General features: G+C 45.9%; 1 protein-coding gene across 2 annotated transcripts in view; it reads left to right on the plus strand.

Annotated features, from left to right (window-relative positions):
• CDH23 (cadherin related 23) overlaps positions 1-22,827 on the plus strand; it is a 1,199,511-nt gene that overhangs the window by 369,415 nt on the left and 807,269 nt on the right. For both annotated transcript variants that reach the window (XM_085603466.1, XM_085603467.1), the window contains exon 13: positions 20,142-20,369. In XM_085603466.1, the coding sequence (XP_085459592.1) occupies positions 20,142-20,369 (228 nt within the window). The remainder of the gene's footprint in view (positions 1-20,141; positions 20,370-22,827) is intronic.

The following is a 22,827-nucleotide window of genomic DNA, read 5'->3' on the forward strand; positions in this document are numbered from 1 at the left end:
CACTGATTAGTAGTACACAAACTATACTTATTTAACTTTTGTAGTATCTTAGTATATATCTTTATCTTTTATCTCTGAAAATTTAGAAAACACACTCACTGGATGATGTTATCACTGATGTCATCAGTGATGTAATTTGCGATGTCATCAGTGATGTCATAAGTAGTGCATTGCGGGGTCGTAAGTTATAGTTAGCTCAGGTAACTTTAACTTCGTAATTTCTACGGTTTTGTATGAGTAAATTCTGAGCCTAACTCTAACGTCCGTGTAACCGTTGTTTTTTTCAGTGAATTTCTAAGGTTTTTTAATTCTATTTCCGAACTATAAAATCCTTTGGGTTTTTCAGTGAGCATATGTTTATGACAGGCTGCTTTGGCACCAGTGTAGTTATGGTTAGGTAAGAAAGTTCACAGGAAAGGCACTGAGGATTGACGGAACTGAGATGTGTGCAGCGTTTTGACCAATGGAATTGATAGGGATCTCCTTTAGGAGTATGAAAAACCTGAACAAATTGATCAATTTAGAAACAAATTCAGTCTAGAGCAAATAGAGATATTCAAATATTTGCAGTTTCAACATGCTTTGAAGGTACATACACCTTAAGAAATCAAGGTCCGGGACAGCAATCCATTGACGCATGGAAGACTTCTGGAAGCTCTAACTAAGAAATCAGTTTTCATAATTTATAGAACTCAGATTAATAATATTGCATACTTCCTGGTTGAAATCAAATTGAGTGCCCCATCTGAAAGATTTAGATGTCACTCAGTGGGAGCAAGATAGACATAGCTATAAAAGCGGTATTGCATATAGTACAGTGCAAAATCCTAAAAAAATATGCTTTTCTTGACTATTACTGATTAAGACTGGGAGAGCAACCAGTGACCTCTGCCATAGCAGTTATGTTCAAATAGAAGATTTTATGAATACCCTATTTTGGGGACTTTGGGAGGCGGTGGGTTTTTTGACTGAACCTGTTGAGAGAAGAAGCAAAATTAATCTTACTGGAAATGTTGCACAAAAAAGCAACATTATGATACATAAAAAATGTGTTTGTACTGGGATTAATGACTGTGCACCAAGATGTCGATAGACTATGGGGTAACCCTAAGGCCCTGACATTGGTGGCAAGGCAGGCAAACAGAAATTTGTGCATACTGGCTGGGAAAAGCAACCCTAAGGCCCTGACATTGGCGGCAAGGCAGGCAAACAGGAATTGGTGCATATTGGCTTAGAAATATGTGTAAGAAAGCAGGGGCTGTTCCAGAAGATATGAAAAAAATCTGGGAAACCTGGTTGAAATTTCATGATGGATTATGGAGTTGAGGAGCAATGTTGTGTTGTAGAAATATAGTTAACAAAAAAGTAATAGTGATAAAACATACAGAGAATGGAGATATAATTACTTTTTGGAACTAGGGAATTCTTTTGAATGCATAATTCTTTGGACTGGGTTGAGTCATGTTCATGTAATCACCTGAAATTGCTGCACTGCAGCAAATAATAGTTGTGCACTATGTTTGATTTCATGTGTACTAAATTGTATTAGAAAACAGCAGAAGTGTTTTAATACATTGATTGTATCTGGCAATTCAGGAAACACGTGGGATCTAAAAAAAAGTCTACAAACAAAATGGTAATGAGAAACCTCTAGCCAAGAGGCCTTCAAACTTTTTGATGCTGTGACCCCCTAGTCAAACTTTTTTAGACCTAAGGACCACCTTCTGATAAACATTTCTAGAACCTGGTACTCCTTATCATCGACAACCATAAAAGCCCCCAATTCCCACAGCAAATATTTTTTACGGTGGGGAAATAATATTAAACAGTGTTTAGCAAACCAAAGGTCAGTGAGTGTGGGGGTGCAGTCAAAGGTGTAGCTAAAAACAAAGGGCCTCCTTTATGCGGAATTAGCGCAGGGCAGTGCGGCAAGTCTTCTTGTGGTGCTGCCCTATGCCAATGTGAAAGGGCAGGAATGCACCATATTTATGAAATACGGTGCATTCTTATCCTTTTGCCTTGCGTTGGTGCACTAATTACAGCCTAGCACCAACATAGGCAGGGTTGTTTCTGTACAGAAAGGGGCACCTTTCTTCACAAAAACAATCCAGAGAGACGTTTTCCTCTTTCCATGTGAGCTGCAGGATGCAGCGCATATGGAAAGAGGAAAAACGAGGAGAAAAGAAAACATTTCTCCTCATTACGCCTCCACTGGGGAGGCGTCCATTTTTGGAACTGCCCCAGGTTTACGTGATTTTTTAAATATGGGGTAGCATCAAAGTCCATGGGTCTTTTGTGGGAACCCCATGCAAAGCTCATGGAACACGTCCTTGACGCAGAATACGGCAACGCAGTGGCTTGTGCTGCTATGTCTTACTCCATATCTATGAGGCAATGCAGAGCCATACAGGGTGACTTTGCACCACCTCTTAGGTATGGTTGAGATGATTGCGCCACGGGAGCGTCACAAAAAGTGATGCTCTGGCGATGCAAGCCTCTCATAAATAAGCACCAAAATATTCTGTAGGTTTTTTAGGTCTTTCACCATCAGGTATCTACATATAGAATAATGGGCAGCGTCAATGAAAAATAAATAAAGTTGTTACTCAGTGGGAATTGCACCGCAGTACATTATGAAACTTCTATTAGTTAATGCACTGCAGAGGTCTGTGTGTAACCAGAGAGCCACAGAATTAAATCTGGATTGGTGCAGTGGATAATAGTGATGTGTATTGTTAGTGCAACAAGGTCCCAGCCTGAGATAAGAAGCCTCAAAGACAGATCTAGTGCTCGTCATTCAGCAAATAGATAAAAACAATGCCACTCAAAAGCACTACCCAAGAAAAGTGAATTAATGACCATATTTTCCAATTTCTGTGAGGTGCAGGAAAAACAAATCCAGGAGGGTAGGATTCAGTGCTTAATTTGGTTTCTGGTACTCAGCACCGGCACTTAATCAACAACACCAGAGCTTTTCATGAGCACTAGTTAAGGACACATTCATTCATAAAATGCATGGGGAGATTAAGTGATTTGCCCAGAATCGTAGGATGTTGAGCCAATGCAGAGACTCAAACCTGGTTCCGCAGTTCAGAAGTTGGAAGTTCTGGCCATTACGCCACAGCCTCCCCCCACTTTCATGGTTGCTAGTTGGTTCTGTTTTAGGCGATGCTAGCAGGAGAAATGGGCTGGTACATGCTTCCTCTTGACAAGAGCACCAGCACTTATGTTCTTTTACAAAATAACCACTGGACTGAGCTTGAAATAGATTTGCCATCACCAAGTCCAGACATGTTATTGAGACCAGTAATCATAGTCATCTCCATGTTGTGACCTGTGTAGAAAGCTAGTGGACATAGACACCAATAAAGGATATGAGACACTCTATAGAGTAATGTATCTGGCTGTAATCAAGGATCATGTCTGGCTTGGGAGCACAGCTATTTGCATTACTAATTGTTACCAATTCTTTAAATATAAGTAGCGTGGGCTTCATTTGAAATGCATGAGGCACTATTTTATATCTGAAAAGCATACTCAATGATCACTCTGTTTGGCACATTGAGTTATTTTTCTTCTGCTTACTCCGAGAAAGTGATTCTTTCCGGATAATTTTTTTCTCAGAATTGGCAACCCAGTAGGTCTGAATTTAACATGCAAAACAGTGTATGTGAATGCCTGTGTTTGCATTTGTTGTCATGTTTTGTATTTTTTGGATTTAGGGGAATGTAGCATTGCTTTCCCTATTATAAATGCAGATTTGCAAGTCCCGGAATGCGAACAATTCAAACACTGGCAAAACATATTCCTTTGGCTTATCATTGTAAATGTAAACGAGACCTATTGACTTTGCTAATGCTTTCTAAAAACGTAATACTCTGTGATATTTTCCTTGGAAAGGGTTGAATGTTTAACCTGACATGATAGAGGAAGCAAACGTGGCAATATCTTGTGTATTAATCTAGGTACAGAAATGCAACAAGTAAAATAAATAGGACTATTTGCATCACATTCTGGATAATCTCTTTTTAAAAGGGTTTAAAAGGGAGAACTATCCACTTCTTACATCACCTCGTGCATATAGTTGTGGTTCTCTTTAGGACCATTGCCCAACCCATGAATGCCAGTGCAACCTATTAATTTCAATGACAGTTTCCTTCATGATGCCTTAAACCCTTGTCAGAACTAACATTCTCACCTTTCCACATAGCTCTTTGACAACTAAGAATGCAATGCAGATATGAGCTATTTTATTGCCTTGAACAAAAACCTGTTTTGCTTGACAATGGAGCCTTTTAGGATTGCGCTACTTGCCTAGAGATAGTTTTAGGTCAAACCTATTAGACAGCTGAAACTGATTGCAAAAGATCTATTGTCAGCTTACCAAGAACATACAGTGGGCTTAAAGCTCGCCCATTGCGTACCATTGGTTGACTTTATTGTCACTCTCATTTGCTTGCTTCTCACTCAGCTTGCTTTGTTAAACTTGTGTTTGTCGTTGTCCTATAGCATAGCACTTTGATAGAGTCTTCCCTCTGCTCACCTCTAGGGAACTACATTTTTCTTTTTGTTTAAGCACTCCATGAGATTGCATGTGTTTTCCAGTTGTTTCCCTTGTGCGCTTCTCTTCCTCACACTCCTTGTTGAAATCTGGCTTTTGTGTACTTCTCTCCCTGCTTCTTGTTGCTCTCACCCATGTGCTTCTCCATTCACCATTGTTTTGTTTCGTTCTGTCCCTCGTTTGGGTTTTTCCCTGCCCTCTTTGTTGCTCCCTGCCTTGTGTGCTTCTTTTGCCTTTCTGCTTCACACCTTCCCAACCTGCTCCTTAATTCTTTTGGGAGAGCCAGGCAGCAAATTACTGCTGGCCTCCCGCTTTATTAATGCATCATAAGCTTTCAAACAACTTAATTTTCAAGTATGCATGCATGTTTTTGTTTTAATTTATCAATCCATCCCAGATTTGTGAGCATGCATTAAGAAACATCTGATCGCATACAAACTAAAGTCCATTTTTCATTTTGTTCCTATTGTACAATATCATCATTTCTGCCAATGCCGTACAGAATTAATAAAAGGAATTGGCAAAGTTAATACCTCTCAAAGGCAAGATATATTGGCTTTGCTAATGCTTGTTATGTAATGTGGCAATATGTGCTCTGAGGAAGAACATAGGTGTGTGTAGTTAGTATGGTAAGTAAGAACATAGTTTATCAGGTTATGCAGTGTCAGCCTTACAATATCTATACTAGCCCTTCCCACCATTACATGGTGGTGAAAACATAGTGTCACATTTGCACCAGTGTGATGCAGGGTTTTCATAATGATTTATGCAGCCACGCAAAGCCACCCTGCATGGCTGTGAGTGGCCTCATAAATCACGAGTAAGGTGATGCAGGACAAATCGCTGCGTTGCCTTACTCTGTGCCCGGGTGGTGTTCCATGGGCGTTGCAGTGTGTTTTCTCATGTAACACCCATGGAATTTGACACTGTCCCAGATTTACTAAAACATTTAAACCTGGGGAAGCGCCAAATCTGTATGCCTCATGAGTTGAGGCATAACGAGGAGAAATAACTTAATTTCTCATCATTTTGTTCCTCTATCCATGTGTGCTCCATTTTGCAGCACACAAAGAAAGAGGAAAACGCCTCTTAAGGTCCCCCTTCCTGCACAAAAACTATCCTGCCTGCAACGGAGGCACCCTAGCACCATAGTGCAAGGGTGCCTATGTCGGTACTAGGCTGCCGAAACGGCGCAAGCACATGCAGAAAGGACAGACTGTATTGCTTAAATATCGTGCGTTCCTGCCCTTTCACTTTGGCGATGGGCAGCGCAGCAAGGTGCCTTGCTGCGCTGCCCTTTGCCAATATGCAATAAATGAGGCCCATAGGGTCTGAAACATGAAATAAAAACAAGAAAATTGCACTACTGAGTTGCATGGGGATGGGCTTGTGATAATTGGAATTATCATCCAACATCAAATTACATGGATTATTCCAGTGTTATTTTGAAATTACTTTTGCACCACCGGGAAAGTTCAAAAACTGCATTTGCAATCATTTACTTGTGATAAACAATATTTTGCACAACTTAATTGTTGATGCAAAAGTAAAAAAAAGATTATGGAAATACAAAAATGAAATCCCAAACTTTAAGTAATCCAGGTCCACATGTTGGTTGACTGCTTGCACAGTAACTACACTATATCATCGATTTTTAACAGTGTTAGGCCCTTATTATATGTAGAGCTGTGTGAAATTTGCTTTTGCACGATTATGAGTAATTTTGGAAAAAGTATGTGAAATTACAGGAAATTATTTGAAATGCAAGTCCATTATTTAGCTCTATAGTTTAGCTCGAAATGTGTCATTGTGTCAGATTATAATACAAAGATGCATTTTACGGTAAAAAAGTAGCACAAGTGGCGCAAGCAACAGCTGGTCGCTTTCTGCATTATCACCGCATGGTCTCAGTAAAAGTTTGCCATGAACAGTCTGTAATTCCGTAATGTAGTGAAATGGCATCATTTTGGGTATTTTGCATAACAAGCATAAACCTAAATTTCAGAAATTAATCCACCCTGAATTAAATTTCACCCACAAGGATTTATTTGCACAGGAGTTGGAACTGTGAGTCATGTGGCAATTCACACCCTCAGGCTCTACTTTTTTTCTTGATAAATGTATTCAGGTCAAACCTGCAGAAATTTATCAAGAGAAAAGGCCCGGTAAAAAAGGAAAAATATGTAACATAGAGTTTGTTAAATACCCGTATGCATGTAAAAGCCTCATTTCCAAGTTCAAACTCTGAAGAACTCAGAATCTGGTAAATACCTTGCTGAGGGAATGTCATTTACCAGGTGTGTTCAATACACCACCATGTTCCTCATAACTAAGCTCTAGGCAACAGTTCGTCCAAGCCATAGGCACATGCAATTAGTTATTTTTTCATTGCGTCTCAACTAAATTAAAACAAGACAATTACCCCAAAGCGACAGTACGAGGATACTAAAAACTTACGAAATATATGAATGGGAAGAAATCGCAGAATTCAGTTACAGAGCAACGATCTGTCGAATCTGCAAATGTAACAAGCATTGGCATAGCCAATAGGTCTTGCTTTTGGGACCTTATACCTATTTAGTTATGCAGCACTATATCCTTGGTGCAACAACATCAGCTGTTGCATGGCTAAATCTTGTACCTTATAAGTGTTTAGACATGCAACAGTTGATGTTGTTGCACCAAGGATATTGTGCTGCATAACTAAATACTTATAAGTTCCCAAAAGCGAGACCTATTGGCAATGCCAATGGGTCTAATTTATGGGCAAGCTGTTGCCTTTGGCAATTGGGGTGGGATGGTGAACGGGAGAGTGGGGAACTTGAAGGCAGATAGTTGGTGAATAGGAGAACTGTCATGTCTTAAGAGGTGCAAAAACAAAATAAACATGTGCGAGAAGCAGCTCAAAGGGAGGAACAGCAGATCAGCACATCAGAAGAGAACAGGGAGTTAAAGAAGGAGGTGGGGTGGAAGAGAGCAGCAGATCAGCACAGGAGAAGAGAACAGGGAGTTAAAGAAGGAGGCGGGTGGAAGAGAGCAGCAGATCAGCATGGGAGAAGAGAACAGGGAGTTAAAGAAGGAGGCAGGTGGAAGAGAACAGCAGATCAGCACGGGAGAAGAGAACAGGGAGTTAAAGAAGGAGGCGGGTGGAAGAGAACAGCAGATCAACACAGGAGAAGAGAACAGGGAGTTAGAGAAGGAGGCGGGGTGGAAGAGAGCAGCAGATCAGCACGGGAGAAGAGAACAGGGAGTTAGAGAAGGAGGTGGGTGGAAGAGAGCAGCAGATCAGCACATCAGAAGAGAACAGGGAGTTAAAGAAGGAGGTGGGGTGGAAGAGAGCAGCAGATCATCACAGGAGAAGAGAACAGGGAGTTAAAGAAGGAGGTGGGGTGAAAGAGAGCAGCAGATCAGCACGGGAGAAGAGAACAGGGAGTTAAAGAAGGAGGTGGGGTGGATGAGAGCAGCAGATGAGCATGGGAGAAGAGAACAGGGAGTTAAAGAAGGAGGCGGGGTGGAAGAGAACTGCAGATCAGCAAGGGAGAAGAGAACAGGGAGTTAGAGAAGGAGGCGGATGGAGGAGAGAAGCAGATCAACACAGGAGAAGAGAACAGGGAGTTAAAGAAGGAGGCAGGGCGGAAGAGAACAGCAGATCAGCACAGGAGAAGAGAACAGGGAGTTAGAGAAGGAGGCGGGTGGAAGAGAGCAACAGATAAGCACGGGAGAAGAGAACAGGGAATTAAAGAAGGAGGCAGGTGGAAGAGAACAGCAGATCAGCACAGGAGAAGAGAACAGGGAGTTAAAGAAGGAGGCGGGTGGAAGAGAACAGCAGATCAACACGGGAGAAGAGAACAGGGAGTTAGGGAAGGAGGCGGGGTGGAAGAGAACAGCAGATCAGCACGGGAGAAGAGAACAGGGAGTTAGCGAAGGAGACGGTGGAAGGGAACAGCAGATCAGCATGGGAGAAGAGAACAGGGAGTTAGAGAAAGGGGCGGGTGGAAGAGAGCAGCAGATCAGCACGGGAGAACAGAAAAGGGAGTTAGAGAAGGAGGCGGTGAAAGGGAACAGCAGATCAGCATGGGAGAACAGGACAGGGAGTTAGAGAAGGGGGCGGGTGGAAGAGAGCAGCAGATCAGCACAGGAGAACAGAACAGGGAGTTAAAGAAGGAGGTGGGTAGAAGAGAGCAGCAGAACAGCACAGGAGAAGAGAGGAGAACAGGGAGTTAAAGAAGGAGGCGGGTGGAAGAGAACAGCAGATCAGCAGGGGAGAAAAGAACAGGGAGTTAAAAAAGGAGGTGGGGTGGAAGAGAACAGCAGATCAGCACGGGAGAAGAGAACAGAGAGTTAGAGAAGGAGGTGGGTGGAAGGGAACATTAGATCAGCACAGGAGAAGAGAACAGTGAGTTTGAGAAGGAGGTGGGTGGGTGAAAAGGGAACAGCAGATCAGCACAGGAGAAGAGGGCAGGGAGTTAGAGCAGCAGGCTGGGAGGGAGAGGGCTGCAGATTAGCAAGTGTTGCCAATTTGGCTCTGTCACTTAAAAGATTGTTTTCCACCTCTGCCATGATGTGCAGCCAGTAGTTTGTTTTCCTGCCAGGCTATGTCTTCCATCCTTCCGAGGTTGGTATATGAAGTATGATTAAAAGCTGGTAATAGCAATAATGGCTATTTACAGTGCTTACAATCTGCAAAAAAGTGGTCCGTTCATCTATAAAAGAAGTTAGTGGTGAAATCGCGTAGACAGTAAATGTGTATTTGAAACATTTCTTCTATGTAGTGTACTATGCCTGTTGGTGTAGGCAGGTATGAATTTGTTGACAGTTCAGTCCATAGTAGGGATGACAGTCATTATAGACACTAAAAGCAAAAAGGTTGGTATCGATGTTGTATCCTGCATAAGTCATGGTGTGCTCCGGTTCCGGGGGCGTGGCTACGACTGCAATGGAGGCAGACGTGTTCGGGTAGAGCTCTGCCGGAGGCTCCCCTTAACAGGCTCCTACCTCTGCATGCAGTCGCCGATGGACGCAATAAATAAGCTGACTCAGATTCAGGACGCTGTCCCAGAGCAGCGCTGTGGTTTTATGCTCGCCTGAGCCCCGATATGCAGTTCCCGACTGGTGATGCCGCACGCTCCGTGATAGCAGTGGGGAGGACTACAACTACGCGAGCCTGGGGACTAGCTCCGCCCACAGGGCCGCAGAAGATGGCGCAGTTGCGATAGGCAGACGGCGGCGGAATTCGACTGCAGCTCCTACCTCGCCACTGGCCGCTGTGTGCTATGATGTGGACGGGACCCCGGCTGTGCCTCCCGCCTGCTTCCGCTGTTGCAGCCCTGGCCTGCCTGCTGGCCGCTGCGTTGAGAGAGGTGGGCCGAGCATGGCGGTGATGTCCGGACTGCCTCAGTGACTGTTGATTTTCCAGAGCTGCAAAATCGTGAGTGTCCGCTCCCCTGCCGTACGGCTGCCTACCGATGGGCGGCGCGGTGTGACTGAGGCTGAGTGACACTGCCTGCGCGGCCCCAAGCTCTGATTCCCCCTGGCTCGGCAATCGGCTGATGCGGGGATCGTGGGGGTACGGCGCGGGCAGGCGCTACTTGATATGACTGTGCTGGTGATTCGGCTCAACCAAAGTGGATGGCCCCCCTGCTGATGGGCCGAAACGGAGAGTGCCTGTGCTGACTGCACTCACGCGGAGTGCTTGAGGATAGTGAATCCCCCCGCAGGAAAGCAGAAAACAGCGGCTGTTTGCCTCTTGCCGCCCCCACGCGAGCTCGCTGGTGGGGAGTGGGATGTGACTGGGGCCCCTGCTGCATTGCTGATAGGCTGTGAAGATACGAGTGCCCTACAGCCCATCTGATGCCCATTGTGGTGAAGGTGGAGATACACTGCCCGGCGGCGCCACTCGGGCCGTCATGATCATCATTGCCCCCATGGCGTAATCCTGGGATAGGAGCCCTGTTTTCAGGAGACTACCTGCTGCACACCAACGGAAAACGCTTGCACCTCTGGGCATCACAAAGCAGTTAATGCGGGTGGCGTGAGGACTGAGTTGCTATGCTGAGCTACACCTGTGATTGAATTGGATGGAGAGCCCTGCCAGAGCTTCCAGGGAAACAGTGTGAGGCCACTTGGGAATCCTTTGATAGAGCTGTGGTGAGGTTCCTGGTGAGAGACGGACAGGAACCGATGGATATCTGCTGGATGCGAATTGTTGTTAGTGAGACGAAGACTGCAGTGACACTCGAGTTCTGGTGGCATCGTGTTGGGATCTCCCGGGGTGCAAAGCAGTATAGGTGCATAGTCGCTGCACCTGATGTCGGGCGGCACCCGGGCGCGGACTTGAGCAGGGGGCGCACAGACCCTACCGCCGCCATCTAAGCCCAAGATGGCGAAGCAGGGGCCTACGGATCAAACTGCAAATAAGCTGGATGCGGTGCTCGCGGCAATGGAGCGAATGGAAGGAACTATAAATCAGACCCGCACCTCCCTGGAATCTAAAATCGACATGGTAGCTATCGACCTCACTCACTTACATGCAGATCATCGGAAACTAACGGACCGCACCACTGTTTTGGAATCTACGCTCGCTGACATCAAACCGCAGGTGGTGCAAACAGATAAGCATGTACAAGACTTGCTGAACCGTGTGGAGTTCCTGGAAGGCAGAGCCGAGGATGCCGAGGGGCGGGCGCGATGCAACAATGTACGCATAGTAGGCGTCCCGGAACGCTGGGAAGGGAGAGAGCCTGCCCTGCACGTTGAAAATTGGCTCAGAGATCTACTGCCGGAGGGATCCCTCTCACCATACTTTGTCATAGAGCGTGCTCATAGAGTTCCGGTGAGGCCCCCCCTGCGGGATCAAATCCGCGACCCCTGCTCCTTCGGATTCTCAACTAACGAGATTGTGACTCCATCCTGCAGGAAACTAGGATGCCCCAAGATATCCATATTGACAATCATAAAATAATGTTTTTTCCGGATTGTACTATCCAGGTGCAGCGCCAGAGACTCTTGTTCATGCCAGTGAAGACACGCCTTCGGCAAAATACCTTGCAGTATTCTCTGTTGTTCCCGGCACGCCTGCAGGTGGTCGCCAACGACAAAACACACTTCTTTAACACGCCAGAGGAGGCGGAGGACTGGCTGGCCACCTTCACCAATGCGGGGCCTTGAGATAATACTGCGACAGCAGCACTGCCAAAGCTGAAAGGCCCCTTTCGCCGCCGCCGGAGAGAGCGCAGATCTACGAGGATGAGGACACCGCCTTCACCACCTGAGGGCCCCCACTCGGTTCTGATCCTAAGCAGACAGGGAGATGCCCTGCAGGCGGTAGCAGAAATCAGCGGCTCACTAGCAACGGAGAATGCATTTAACTCCAGTCAATAGGACCTGTCTAGCGATGACGAACGGATATATGGCCTGCAGAGTTCACAAGACTCAAATGAACAACCAGATGTCACCCCGCAGACGGCGGACCTCATAATATGAAGACTGTAGGATCCTGTATTTGAACGGACTACGAACTGAGGTATTGGGGTAGCTGTGTGGGGGCACGCTAGTGACAACAATGTAGACATTTGTGATTCACGGTACTAGAACTCTAATTTGTCCGCTTACAGATGTGACAGACATCATGCTACAAGGGGGGATAGCGGGCCCTGATCTCATACTTTGTTGTTGTTTTGTGGTCACATACACACACACCCCACTTGGAGAGGATTCCTGAGTTAATATAGACAGCCTGTCTTGTTTATATAGTATTTTGCCTGGTAACGGGGAGCCTCTGGGAAGCTAGACACATGGACTGTGGGCTAATGAAGAGCAGTACGCAGTGCATCCCCCCGGATCGTTTTGACTGTTATCTCCAATTGGAAGTTTGGACGATTGCTAGTTCCATTTTACCCCTTTTGGTATTAGACATGTTTATGTTTTCGTATTTTTTTTTTGTGAGATATTATTTGTTATAAGTGGAATCATGCAATGTATTATGCCACGAGCCAGCATACTAGGTAGGATGTGCCATACTAAGTCATATTTAATGCACGTATCTGTTGGGCCGTTACAGGCATATGATAACTTGATGCGTTGCAGGGTCCATGTCTTCATTTAAGATAGGTACATGGAATGTGAGGGCTATGCATTCGCTGTCACGCAGATATCAGATTTACTCATACCTCAAACGACATCATATACAAATAGCCTTATTGCAAGAGACCCACATGGCCAAAACGGAGATACAGCGCTTACATCGCCGCTGGCGCGCCAACTGTTTGCTACAGGGTACTCGGCTTTTGTGCAAGGTGCGCTAATATGGGTGAGGTCAGGTGTTCCGCTTAAGGTTACACAGTCATTGGTAGACACGGAGAGAAGGTATGTGATAATTAAGGGCACGCTGGATGGTCAAGATATAGTACTTGCATCACTATACGCTCCTAATACAGAGCAGGCTGCATTCCTCGACAGGATATCACACATCCTTGCGCCATGGCACAATACTCCCATGCTACTAGGGGGAGATTACAATAGCGTACTAGACATATCACTGGACCGCTCATTTCCTCCCCTCCCGGGTACAAGCACACACCATGCTAGGAAGACACTGACCAAGTGGGCAACACAATGGCATCTGAGGGACGCTTGGAGACACCGCCACCCCCATGACAGGATATATTCATATTATTCAGGTGCTCATGACTTGCATGTGCGGCTAGACCGTTATATGCTCTCGGAAGCATTACTCCCCCATATATCGGCAGTTTATTAGTTGGGCAGGACACATTCTGATCATAATTCACATATATTAGAGGTGTTATGGGAACATCCCCACCCGCCAGTCCCGACTTGGCGACTACAACCAGACTTGCTATTGGACGCACAGTACTTTGAGGACAATACCGGCACAGCCACGACACCTCAGGTAGAGTGGGATGCATTCAAAGTTGTCATTAGGGGAGACTGCCTTGGGTGCAGGCAGGCATGCGGAGACAGTTGGAGGCAGATCTTACACGCCTAGAAACCGATCTGCTCCGAGGGGAGGGAGCAGCATTGGAGGGCAATACTGAACCTTTAGAGAACCTTAGAGGAGAACACTCTGGATTGCTAGATCGACTCCGCAATTTAAACTATGCAGCACACTCTGCGCGCACCCACCATATGGGAGACAAACCTGGCAGGTTGCTGTCGTGGCTGATACGGCAAGAAATAGCTGCCGCGCCCACGACAGCAATACAAACAGTACAGGGGGTTACGGTACATACCCAAAGTGATATACACCGCGCTTTTGTGGAACACTACTCCACAATATAGATCTTGTTCGGTAGCTACAGACACCGACATACAAGACTTCCTTTCCCCCCTAACGCTGCCGCAGCTAACAGACCATCAACAAGGGGAATTGGATGCCCCTCTGCTGTCTGAGGAAATAAGGGATAGTATTTATTCTCTCTCGAATGGCAAGATGCCGGGCCCTGACGGACTGCCGGCGGAATTTTATAAGGCATATTCGGATGTGCTGGTACCAGAACTGCTGCGGGTATATGAGGCGGCTCTAGAATGTTCAACACTCACACCCACGGAAAATGAGGCCACGTTGGTCTCTCTATTAAAGCCTGGCACAAACCCTGAGCTCCTGGGCTCTTATCGCCCACTAGCTCTGTTAAACACGGACTATAAAATCCTTGCCTCCACCTTAGCCAAGCGTATTGCCCCGTTTGTACCGGCACTGGTACATGCAGATCAGAATGGATTTGTTCCTAACAGAAGCACCTCCCTAAATATTCGTAGACTGTTTAGAGTGCAGAGATATGCAGCGGAGACCTGGCCTAGATCTGGCTGTCTAATACTGGCCACTGGAGTGGCCTTATCTTGCAGCAGTCTTGCGTAAGTATGAGTTGGGTGATGACTATTTACAGTTGGTGCAGCTGTTATATCAACGCCCAACAGTGCGGGCCCGCACAGGTAGGCTCCTATCAGATGAAATAAGGGTGAGACGAGGAACTAGACAAGGGTGCCCCCTTGTCCCCGTTGCTCTTTTCTCTAGCTATGGAACCTCTGACGGCTCTCCTCTGAGAGGGTGGCGCGGATTGGGGCATCCCCCTGAGCGATGGACTACACACAGTGTCCCTATATGCAGACAACTTGTTATTATATATTAGAGATTTGCATGCTGTGCCGCCAGCGATATCAGTATTGTTCCGCAGCTTCGAAGCGGTGTCGGGTCTCAGGGTAAACTGGGCTAAGTCAGGCGCCTACTCTTTCTGCGAGAATGTGACCGAGGCAGGCATAATCATTAATGGGACTGCACTAGACTGGTATCCGACCTTGTTCAGATACCTCGGTATATATATCTACAGGTCCCCAGTAGACATACTGGAGGGTAATCTGGTTCGCGCCATCTCCTCAATAAGAGCACAGATGCAATTCTGGAAGACACTACTGCTCAATGTGATGAGCCGCATCACCTTAACTAAAATGATAGTACTACCCAGGCTGTTGTATTATTTTGCAAACCTTCTGGTATATGTCCCAGTGAGACTGTTTAGGGACTTGGAGGGGTTAACCCGAGGCTTGATCTGGAATGCGGGCGCCCTAGGATTGCATTACAGAAACTGTATACACCCTTGGAAAGTGGAGGATTGGCAGTACCTCATCTGGAACTCTATTACATAGCCGCACAATTACAGTGGGTCGCGAAGTGGCTAAGCGGGAAAAATCTAGCGGACACGGGGACTGGGACAACAATCTGGACGCAGACCCAGATATGCGGATTGTTTCACCCGCTGGCGGAAATTCCCCGCCCGACACAGATGCATATTGAGCTGGCACACAGATGTTACAGGAGACGCCTTCACCTCACAACAGACACACTCCCCTATGCCCCGACTCTACCACTTATAGGGACGCCTAGAGGTAGGGATCCTATAACCGACATGACATTGACCCCCTGGACTGAAGCGGGAGTGGAGACACTGGGAGATTTGTATGCAGACGGCACCTTGTTGCCTTTTGCGACACTAACAGCAGATACTGGTTTACCAGTGGGCCAATTTCTCCTATATGCAACAATTACGCGGATGTTTACACTAGCATGGGGGGACATGCCTAATGAGCCACCGACACATCAACTATTGCAGTACCTGCATGTAATGGGGTAGGGGTCACATGTGATACATTGGCTGGTACAGGCCCTGCTCATTCATGTATTGAAGCCACTGCAGAGACTTCGCACATATTGGACTGAGGACAGAAGCCGTCCCTGGACTGATAAAGAGTGGGAACGGGTTTTAGCCAGTGCCACACATATACCACGCAATTCACGATTCAAACTCATACAAACCTATATATTACATAGGGCGTATCAACACTTCCGAAAGCGCCCAAGGTGCCGCCTTCCAGGAGCTAACCTACTACATATGCTGTGGTCTTGCCCTCTGCTTTTAACTTATTGGCGTGCGATATCAGAAACACTCACTACCTGCATCAACACAGAGGTACCTGCCACATGGGAGCTCTGTATCCTGGGGTTTTATAAAAGAAATAAGGTCAATAAAGTGAGCTCCAGATTTCGAGACTTAGGCCTCATAACAGCAAAACGACTTATAACTAAGAGATGGAAGCACAAGGATCCACCAGAGGTATTACATTGGGTGAAGTCCCTGGAAGTATGGGCACAGGCGGAGGGCACCACCCTACACAGGGAAGAAACGGCAGGGTTGTGAAAGTATCCCATTGCACAGGCCTGGGATGATATGCTCAGAACTCTCATGCGCTCTAATGCCACACTGCAGGCACCTCTCACACAGCAGGCGGGACCTAGCGCCTGATATGTCACCTGAAAGTAGAGGACGTGCTGCATCTGTATGCTATCCCAACTACAGCTGTTGGGTCAGACACAGGCCTCGCATTCCTTAAAGATACTAAACGGAAGCATAGGTAACCCTAGCAACCATGCACCCGCATAGAAAACAGGAGCGGCGGCCCGCGTTTAATACCTGCACACTAGCCTAGACATGACTGCATCCAAATGGCACACTAGGTACTGGATACATCTTCCCTCAGCCAATTGAAGTCTCTTTTTTGTTTTGATTTATTATTGGTTGTTAAAGGATTTGGTTGAAATATTATAAAAGAAGATATCTAATGAACAGGTACAGCATTTATATATATATGGATCTGTTTGTTCATGTAGCGTTATATGATGCAATTCAAGAGTTGAGATCCAATATGAACAACATTCTCCTATAAGCAGTGCTGTTCTCTCGCATTACTGACCGCTGTTATGAAAAGGCATACCAAACACTTTTATTCTGGCCCTCGATTGGAGATGACAGAATGTGCGGGCCATGAGTTCCCAGGACAATTAATAACTGCATGAGCATCCCTATACTGTGGACACGAACGACACCATGACTATGAGAAGGAAATACGTTGATCTCTCTGCACAGTGTCATAAAACAAGAGATGTTATTACAAATGCGATGCCTATCGATGCTTGACAACTTATGTAATGGAAAAGATAAAATGTAGTAATAAAGATATTTAAAAAAAAAAAAAATGGTGTGCTCCGGTTCCTCTAATTTGAATTTATTGACAGTCTGCGCCAAAGATGGAGGATGATGACCAAACTTCATTTCACACCAGTATCATTACCCACTGGTTAACCACTTCAAAAGCCATGATGTTCAGCCCTTGACAGACATGAATTTCAAACGGCTTTGTTGAGAACTGTGTGTGCCTCGATTGGTGGCTAAAAATAGAACACAGCGCCATTTTCTCAGTGCATGCCCTAATTATATGCAAATCATTCCAAATATTTTTCTCTAAAAGCAAAGCTCTTATTTCCACCGTTTGCAAAGCCTTCACCAAATCCATATAACTATTATGTGTATGTTAAATGTTGTAAAGTTTGATGAGGCAGAGTTGGGAAAGTGTTCTGGGAGGGGTTCTCTGAAGACGCCCTTGTTTTAAAATTTGGCCCCAAAAAAATCGTGTTAAACTTGACAGATTAACTAATATATATCATAAAGTTAAACTAATGGTCACTAAACTCCGCACTGGGGACGCAAAAATATACTGATGGTCCGCGCGTGCATGTGACGCTCAACAGGCCCCTCCAGCTTATGGGGGCCCTCTCTATGAATACCCCGATGAACAGAAATGTCTTTCTTGAGGATGCGGCACGATGAAGACGGGAAATGCTTACCCACCATCAACAGGTCTCCTGCTGATCAGCAGGGCCCTAATGTTTCCCAGCGGAGCTCCCCCTACTGGGATCTTTCTGTCCCCATACCATGTAAGGCATGGGTAATGAGCACAAAGCCCGCAAATAGAAACCTCTGACACCCGCATATATGGTGGTTTGCAATGGGTCTCAGAATTATGAGTTTGTCAGAAAAATCAGACAATCGGTTTAAACCTGCTGAAATTTACTGGATGAAAAATGCTTGGTAGGGGGCAGGACGTGGAATTTGCTGAAATATGGGACACGAGCTGAGCGTTATTCCCCATTTCAATAGGGAAACTCGCAAATGGCATTATGTATCTCATTCGATAAATCATATACCACAGGATCTCGTTAAATATTGGGTGCGAAATATAACATTCAATACTGAGGCACTGGAAATTAAGTCTTGATATGGTTACTGCGTTCCTTTGTGAGCCCTCGCTTTGATTTCACGTGTACAATCACAATGGCTATTTTTGCACATAGCGCTTCATACTGCAGTGGTACCTTCTAAGCACTTAAAAAAACACAGCATTGAATGGCTGAGTAGGTCTCTACTACGTTGTCACCTACAGGTCACATTAGATTATTTTTTTATGTATATTGTCACACTAGATGTCACCAACAAGCGCGTTGTCTTGCCTTGTTCCTTGCCCCCCAAAACCCCTGAGATAGTATACAATGGACGTGAACAGTTTAGAGAGAATAAAATGAATTAAATTAACAAACGTAGGTTGTGGAACACGTAACAAAGTCTGATAATACAAGTGTTTAGGTGTATAAGGGATAGGTATTGAGCGAATTTGGCCTCTCGGTCTCTTTTTACCCAATTGTAGCACCGCCCCAAAATAATAACGCCCCCACCCCGCTACAATCACTCTCGTCAGAGGGTGAGAACCTAGCCCCTGAGAGTGTGCATTTCTGAACACAGTATTGCTGCAGCTTGAGGTATTCGTCTCTGTAGCTGGAGGGAGTGAGCGCGGGCGGCGGGAGAGGGCTCTGGTGGATGGCTGCAGACGGAGTGAGGCTGTTTGCAGGCGCCAGCAGCGGCGAGATGAAAGGGACGCTCCTGGAGGAAGCTGCTGCTGAGTCTGACCGGCTCCAGGAGGGGGCGGGGGAACCTCCTCCTTACCAAACCCCAAAGACGGGGGCTGGTGCCTGCCCACCGCCCCGTGTCCCTCCCCTGCCAGGAAGAAATTGCAGCATTAACAGTCATTAATCATCCTATTATGAGGAACCTGCTGATCTGAGTGACTGTCACATGGGAGCTCTGCGTCCGGGCACAGCGATGGCGCAGCCCGGAAGTGCCGCATGAGAGCTGACTGGGCTCTACCAAGAGATGCAAGAGGGGGTGTCGTGGGGGCTGGGCGACAGCATGGGAGTTTAAAGGGTGCATTAAAAGCGGCAACACCGAACCGTCCACACTCAAAAATTAATAGCCAGGACATTTTATCTTTCCCTGTGGGAAACGAAGCCCCCGTAGCCAATGGTAGAAGTTTCACAGGTAAAGTCGAGTGGCTACTTCAAAAAAAGCTTAATCGTCTTGAGTAGTAACCGAGTCTCACCATCTAATATGGCGCCTTGCGAACACCGTGCGTGCGAGGCCTGACACATTACATTTGCTTTGTCTGGAAATTATGGTTTCTGGGAGCAGTTCAGATGCCAGCCCTTCATACAGTCATTCAGGAATGAGGGCCTTCTAAAACAAGCCCAGCTTCAAAAGTGGTGCGCGCGCGAGATAAAAGTGAAAGCAGCGCGTTTGCACATATATTGACAATTAAGGCGAGACGCGTCGGGGGAGGGACGGAGGAGAGTTGAAAGAGCAAGCCAGAGGAAAGCCAGATGGCGCCTGATTGGGCGCTGAAAGGTGGTGGCTGCGCATGCACGCGCGCTTAACCGCAAGCGCTAGGCCAGCAAAATCTGTGGTAGCACTTTGAAAACCCCACTTCTAAATGTCTCGCAGAGCAGCGCATGCGCTAGCTCAGGCGAGACCTAAAAAACCGAGTTGCTGAATCTGGGTGTGGGAGTGAGCAAGAGTTAAAGTAAACTAGATCAGGTGAGCGTTGGTCCTTCATTTAGCCAATAGAATTGCAATCTCAAGATGTTGTGGCACAACTCTGGCAGCCAGCACTATGCGTATAAAAACACGTTAATGTTAAAGTGAGCAGTCAGAAATGAGAGTACTGTTCATCTTTGCTACTTAGTACAGAATGCTAATTGTATACCTAATGCAATTTCTAATTGACTGCCTAATGAATGCTGAATATGTAAATATAAATAAGATTCTTTGAATTTCACATACTGTCTATTGCCAAATATAGACATTTCTTTACCCTAAGTTACATTTTTTCTCTTGGTTTTCAGAATGTTGGTGGAGGAACGTTAGTGGTTCGGGTTCAAGCAACTGACAGAGATATTGGTCTCAACAAAGTCCTCTCCTACTACATCGTCCAGGGTAATGAGGCTCTCACCTTCCGCATGGACCGCACCACTGGCGAGATCTCCACCCGGCCATCTCCTCCCAATCGCGAAGAGCAGAGCTTCTATCGGCTGATTGTTACTGTGGAGGATGAAGGCACCCCTCCACTTTCCGTAAGTTCCTGTCCATCCCTTAAGGTGGACAGTGTTACATAAATCTTTATGCTTGCAGTCAGTATTAAAATTGTCTGACGAGTGCACTTGATATACTGACACAGAGGTAGAACTCGCTGCAGACCAATGAACTAAAACAGAACCGGGCAGCTTTATGTTATGTCAGAGGTTTATATAAGCAGCCAGAAAGTCTTCCATTGATGTGGCCTCAGGTGGATGTCTCAGTTAGCAGTGTGTTGAATGCTTGTTGTAGGTTCCTTTTAGTGTGATGTATTTAACACAAAAGATATTGTGACCTTCCCTAACCTCGGTTGTGTGAGTCTTTTCCTGTTCTAAATTCTGTTTTCCTCTGCTAGGGTCGGTATCTACCTATCTCAGTGCCTACCTGCATAGGCATCCATGTCACCCATCTCCAGGGGATGAGACTCTGATATCCAGTGTCCAGGACTTCCACTTTCATTATTCTCTGTATCCCAGGCCCAGTCCGTTTCTGAATATATTGAGTAGGTTTAGGTGGCTTTGGGCAATTCATTTTATTGATTCCTTCCTGGTGGTGCAGTCTCTTTCTTCCTTACCACCACCTCCCCCCCAAGTATCGTTTAGCTGCCTCTTAGGGTAACTGCATCCATCTGGTTACTCCAGAAGGCATTGGGCAAAACTGGCTATTTAATTTAAATTGTTATGTGACAACAGCAAACATAGGTGAGATTTTCTAGAGGCAGCCTGGCATTATCAGTGTGTATGGACATACAAAAAAAACCAATGCGATTTGTCAATAGATACGCTAAAAAGGCTATGAATATAGAGTGGCTGCTCACGCAAGCCCGAGCTCTTACAATCCGGCAGAAACACCCTTTGTGGGCTCTATTGATAACTCAGTTGGACTACAGCTTACGTGCACATGTTTATTGATGTAGAAAAAGTTTCCCTTGTGTGACTGGGTAGTAAAGATTACCTAAATATTAATTTACGTTGTTTGAATCATAGAACACCCTTATGCAGAATCAGCTTTCGGATGTATTATTGGTGTTCAGGAATATCAAGTTGTTGATGACTTCCAGGGAACCTTCTCTATTCCTTGACACTAAAATGATAACTTGGTCACCAAAACCAGGAAGTACTGAGACAATTCAAGGCTGCTGACTCTATCTTACTAATTGCTGTAATTTTGAAGAATTTTATTTCCTGAGCCTGTCAACAATATTTAAGTGCTTTAAAGAGCGTGGCTCGTGCTATGGTGTGGTGTGATGAGAGTTGGTTGTGGGGTCCATATGGGTATTTCTGGCCTAATTTGGATAGGACTAACCAGAGATATTGGTGTAAGAATAGACAGTTGTACCAATAGCGTCAGTGCTTGTCTATAATACAGGTGCGGCCAGCACAGGTAACAGCAGTGGGGCGAGGCAGTCTGAAGGCACCAAATGGGTAGGATAGGAAAATACAAACTTTCTAAAAGTGGTATTTTCAAAATTTTAAGGTAGAATCTGACTTCACCATAATTTAGGGCTTTTCAGTACGATTCCAAAGGCACCACCCATGAATGAGTCACCTGTTCCCATTTGGAAGTTACAGCTTATTGAATGTGATAAGGTAACTCCATTGTTATCCTATTGGGAGGTAGGCCTTGCAGTAGTAAAAAACAAATGTAAGAGTTTCCACTACTAGGACATGTACACCTTAAAAGTCCTACATTTTATATAAATTGTACCCTGCCCTCACGGCTGTCCCGTACCTACCCGAGGGATGACTTGTTATATGTATTGAAAAGGAGGGTATGGGCCTGGCAAAGCTTTATTTGCTAGGTCAAAATGGCAGCTCAAAACTGCACACACATGATTTGAGGGCAGGCTGGGCACCGTGGTTCCGAAGAAACTGCAGGGCTGTGATGCTGAGTCCTGCATTGTCATCAAGGATGCCGTCAACGAGGCCTTGCGATGTGCAGGCCTGCATCGATGATGCATTACACAGCGACTGTTCCAAAGAGACTGTAGGCTGCGATGTGAACTTCGGCTTTGCACTGCGGTGGTTCCAGTGCGCCTGCAGGGAGCTGCATTGCTCTCAGTCAGTTCTGCTCACAGGACAAAGGCTGGGCAGGCAGAGCAACTTCAGTCCCACTTAAAAGGGTCCAGAACTGGTGTGGTACCACTTTGGGGTTTGAACCCACGGAAGACAGAGTCCAGGTGCTGGGTTCAAGATGTTTGGAGCCTTTTCTGTCCCTGAGGCTCTGATCAGGAGGCCAGGCAACTATCACCTAGAGTCACTTTGGTGGTCCTGGGTTCAAGATGTAGGTGGAGTCCTTCTCACTCAGAAGCCACCTCTCACACAGCAGGGCAGAATGGCAGCAGAGTAGCAGTCCTTGCAGAGCAGCAAAGAGGTCCTTCTGAGTCTTCCACAGGTGTACTGAAAAGTTGAGTCTGAGTGTCCACTATTTATACCTGGTGTCCACTTTGAAATAGGA

Source organism: Triturus cristatus, chromosome 1_2 (assembly GCF_964204655.1).
Source record: "Triturus cristatus chromosome 1_2, aTriCri1.1, whole genome shotgun sequence".
NCBI lineage: Eukaryota > Metazoa > Chordata > Amphibia > Caudata > Salamandridae > Triturus > Triturus cristatus.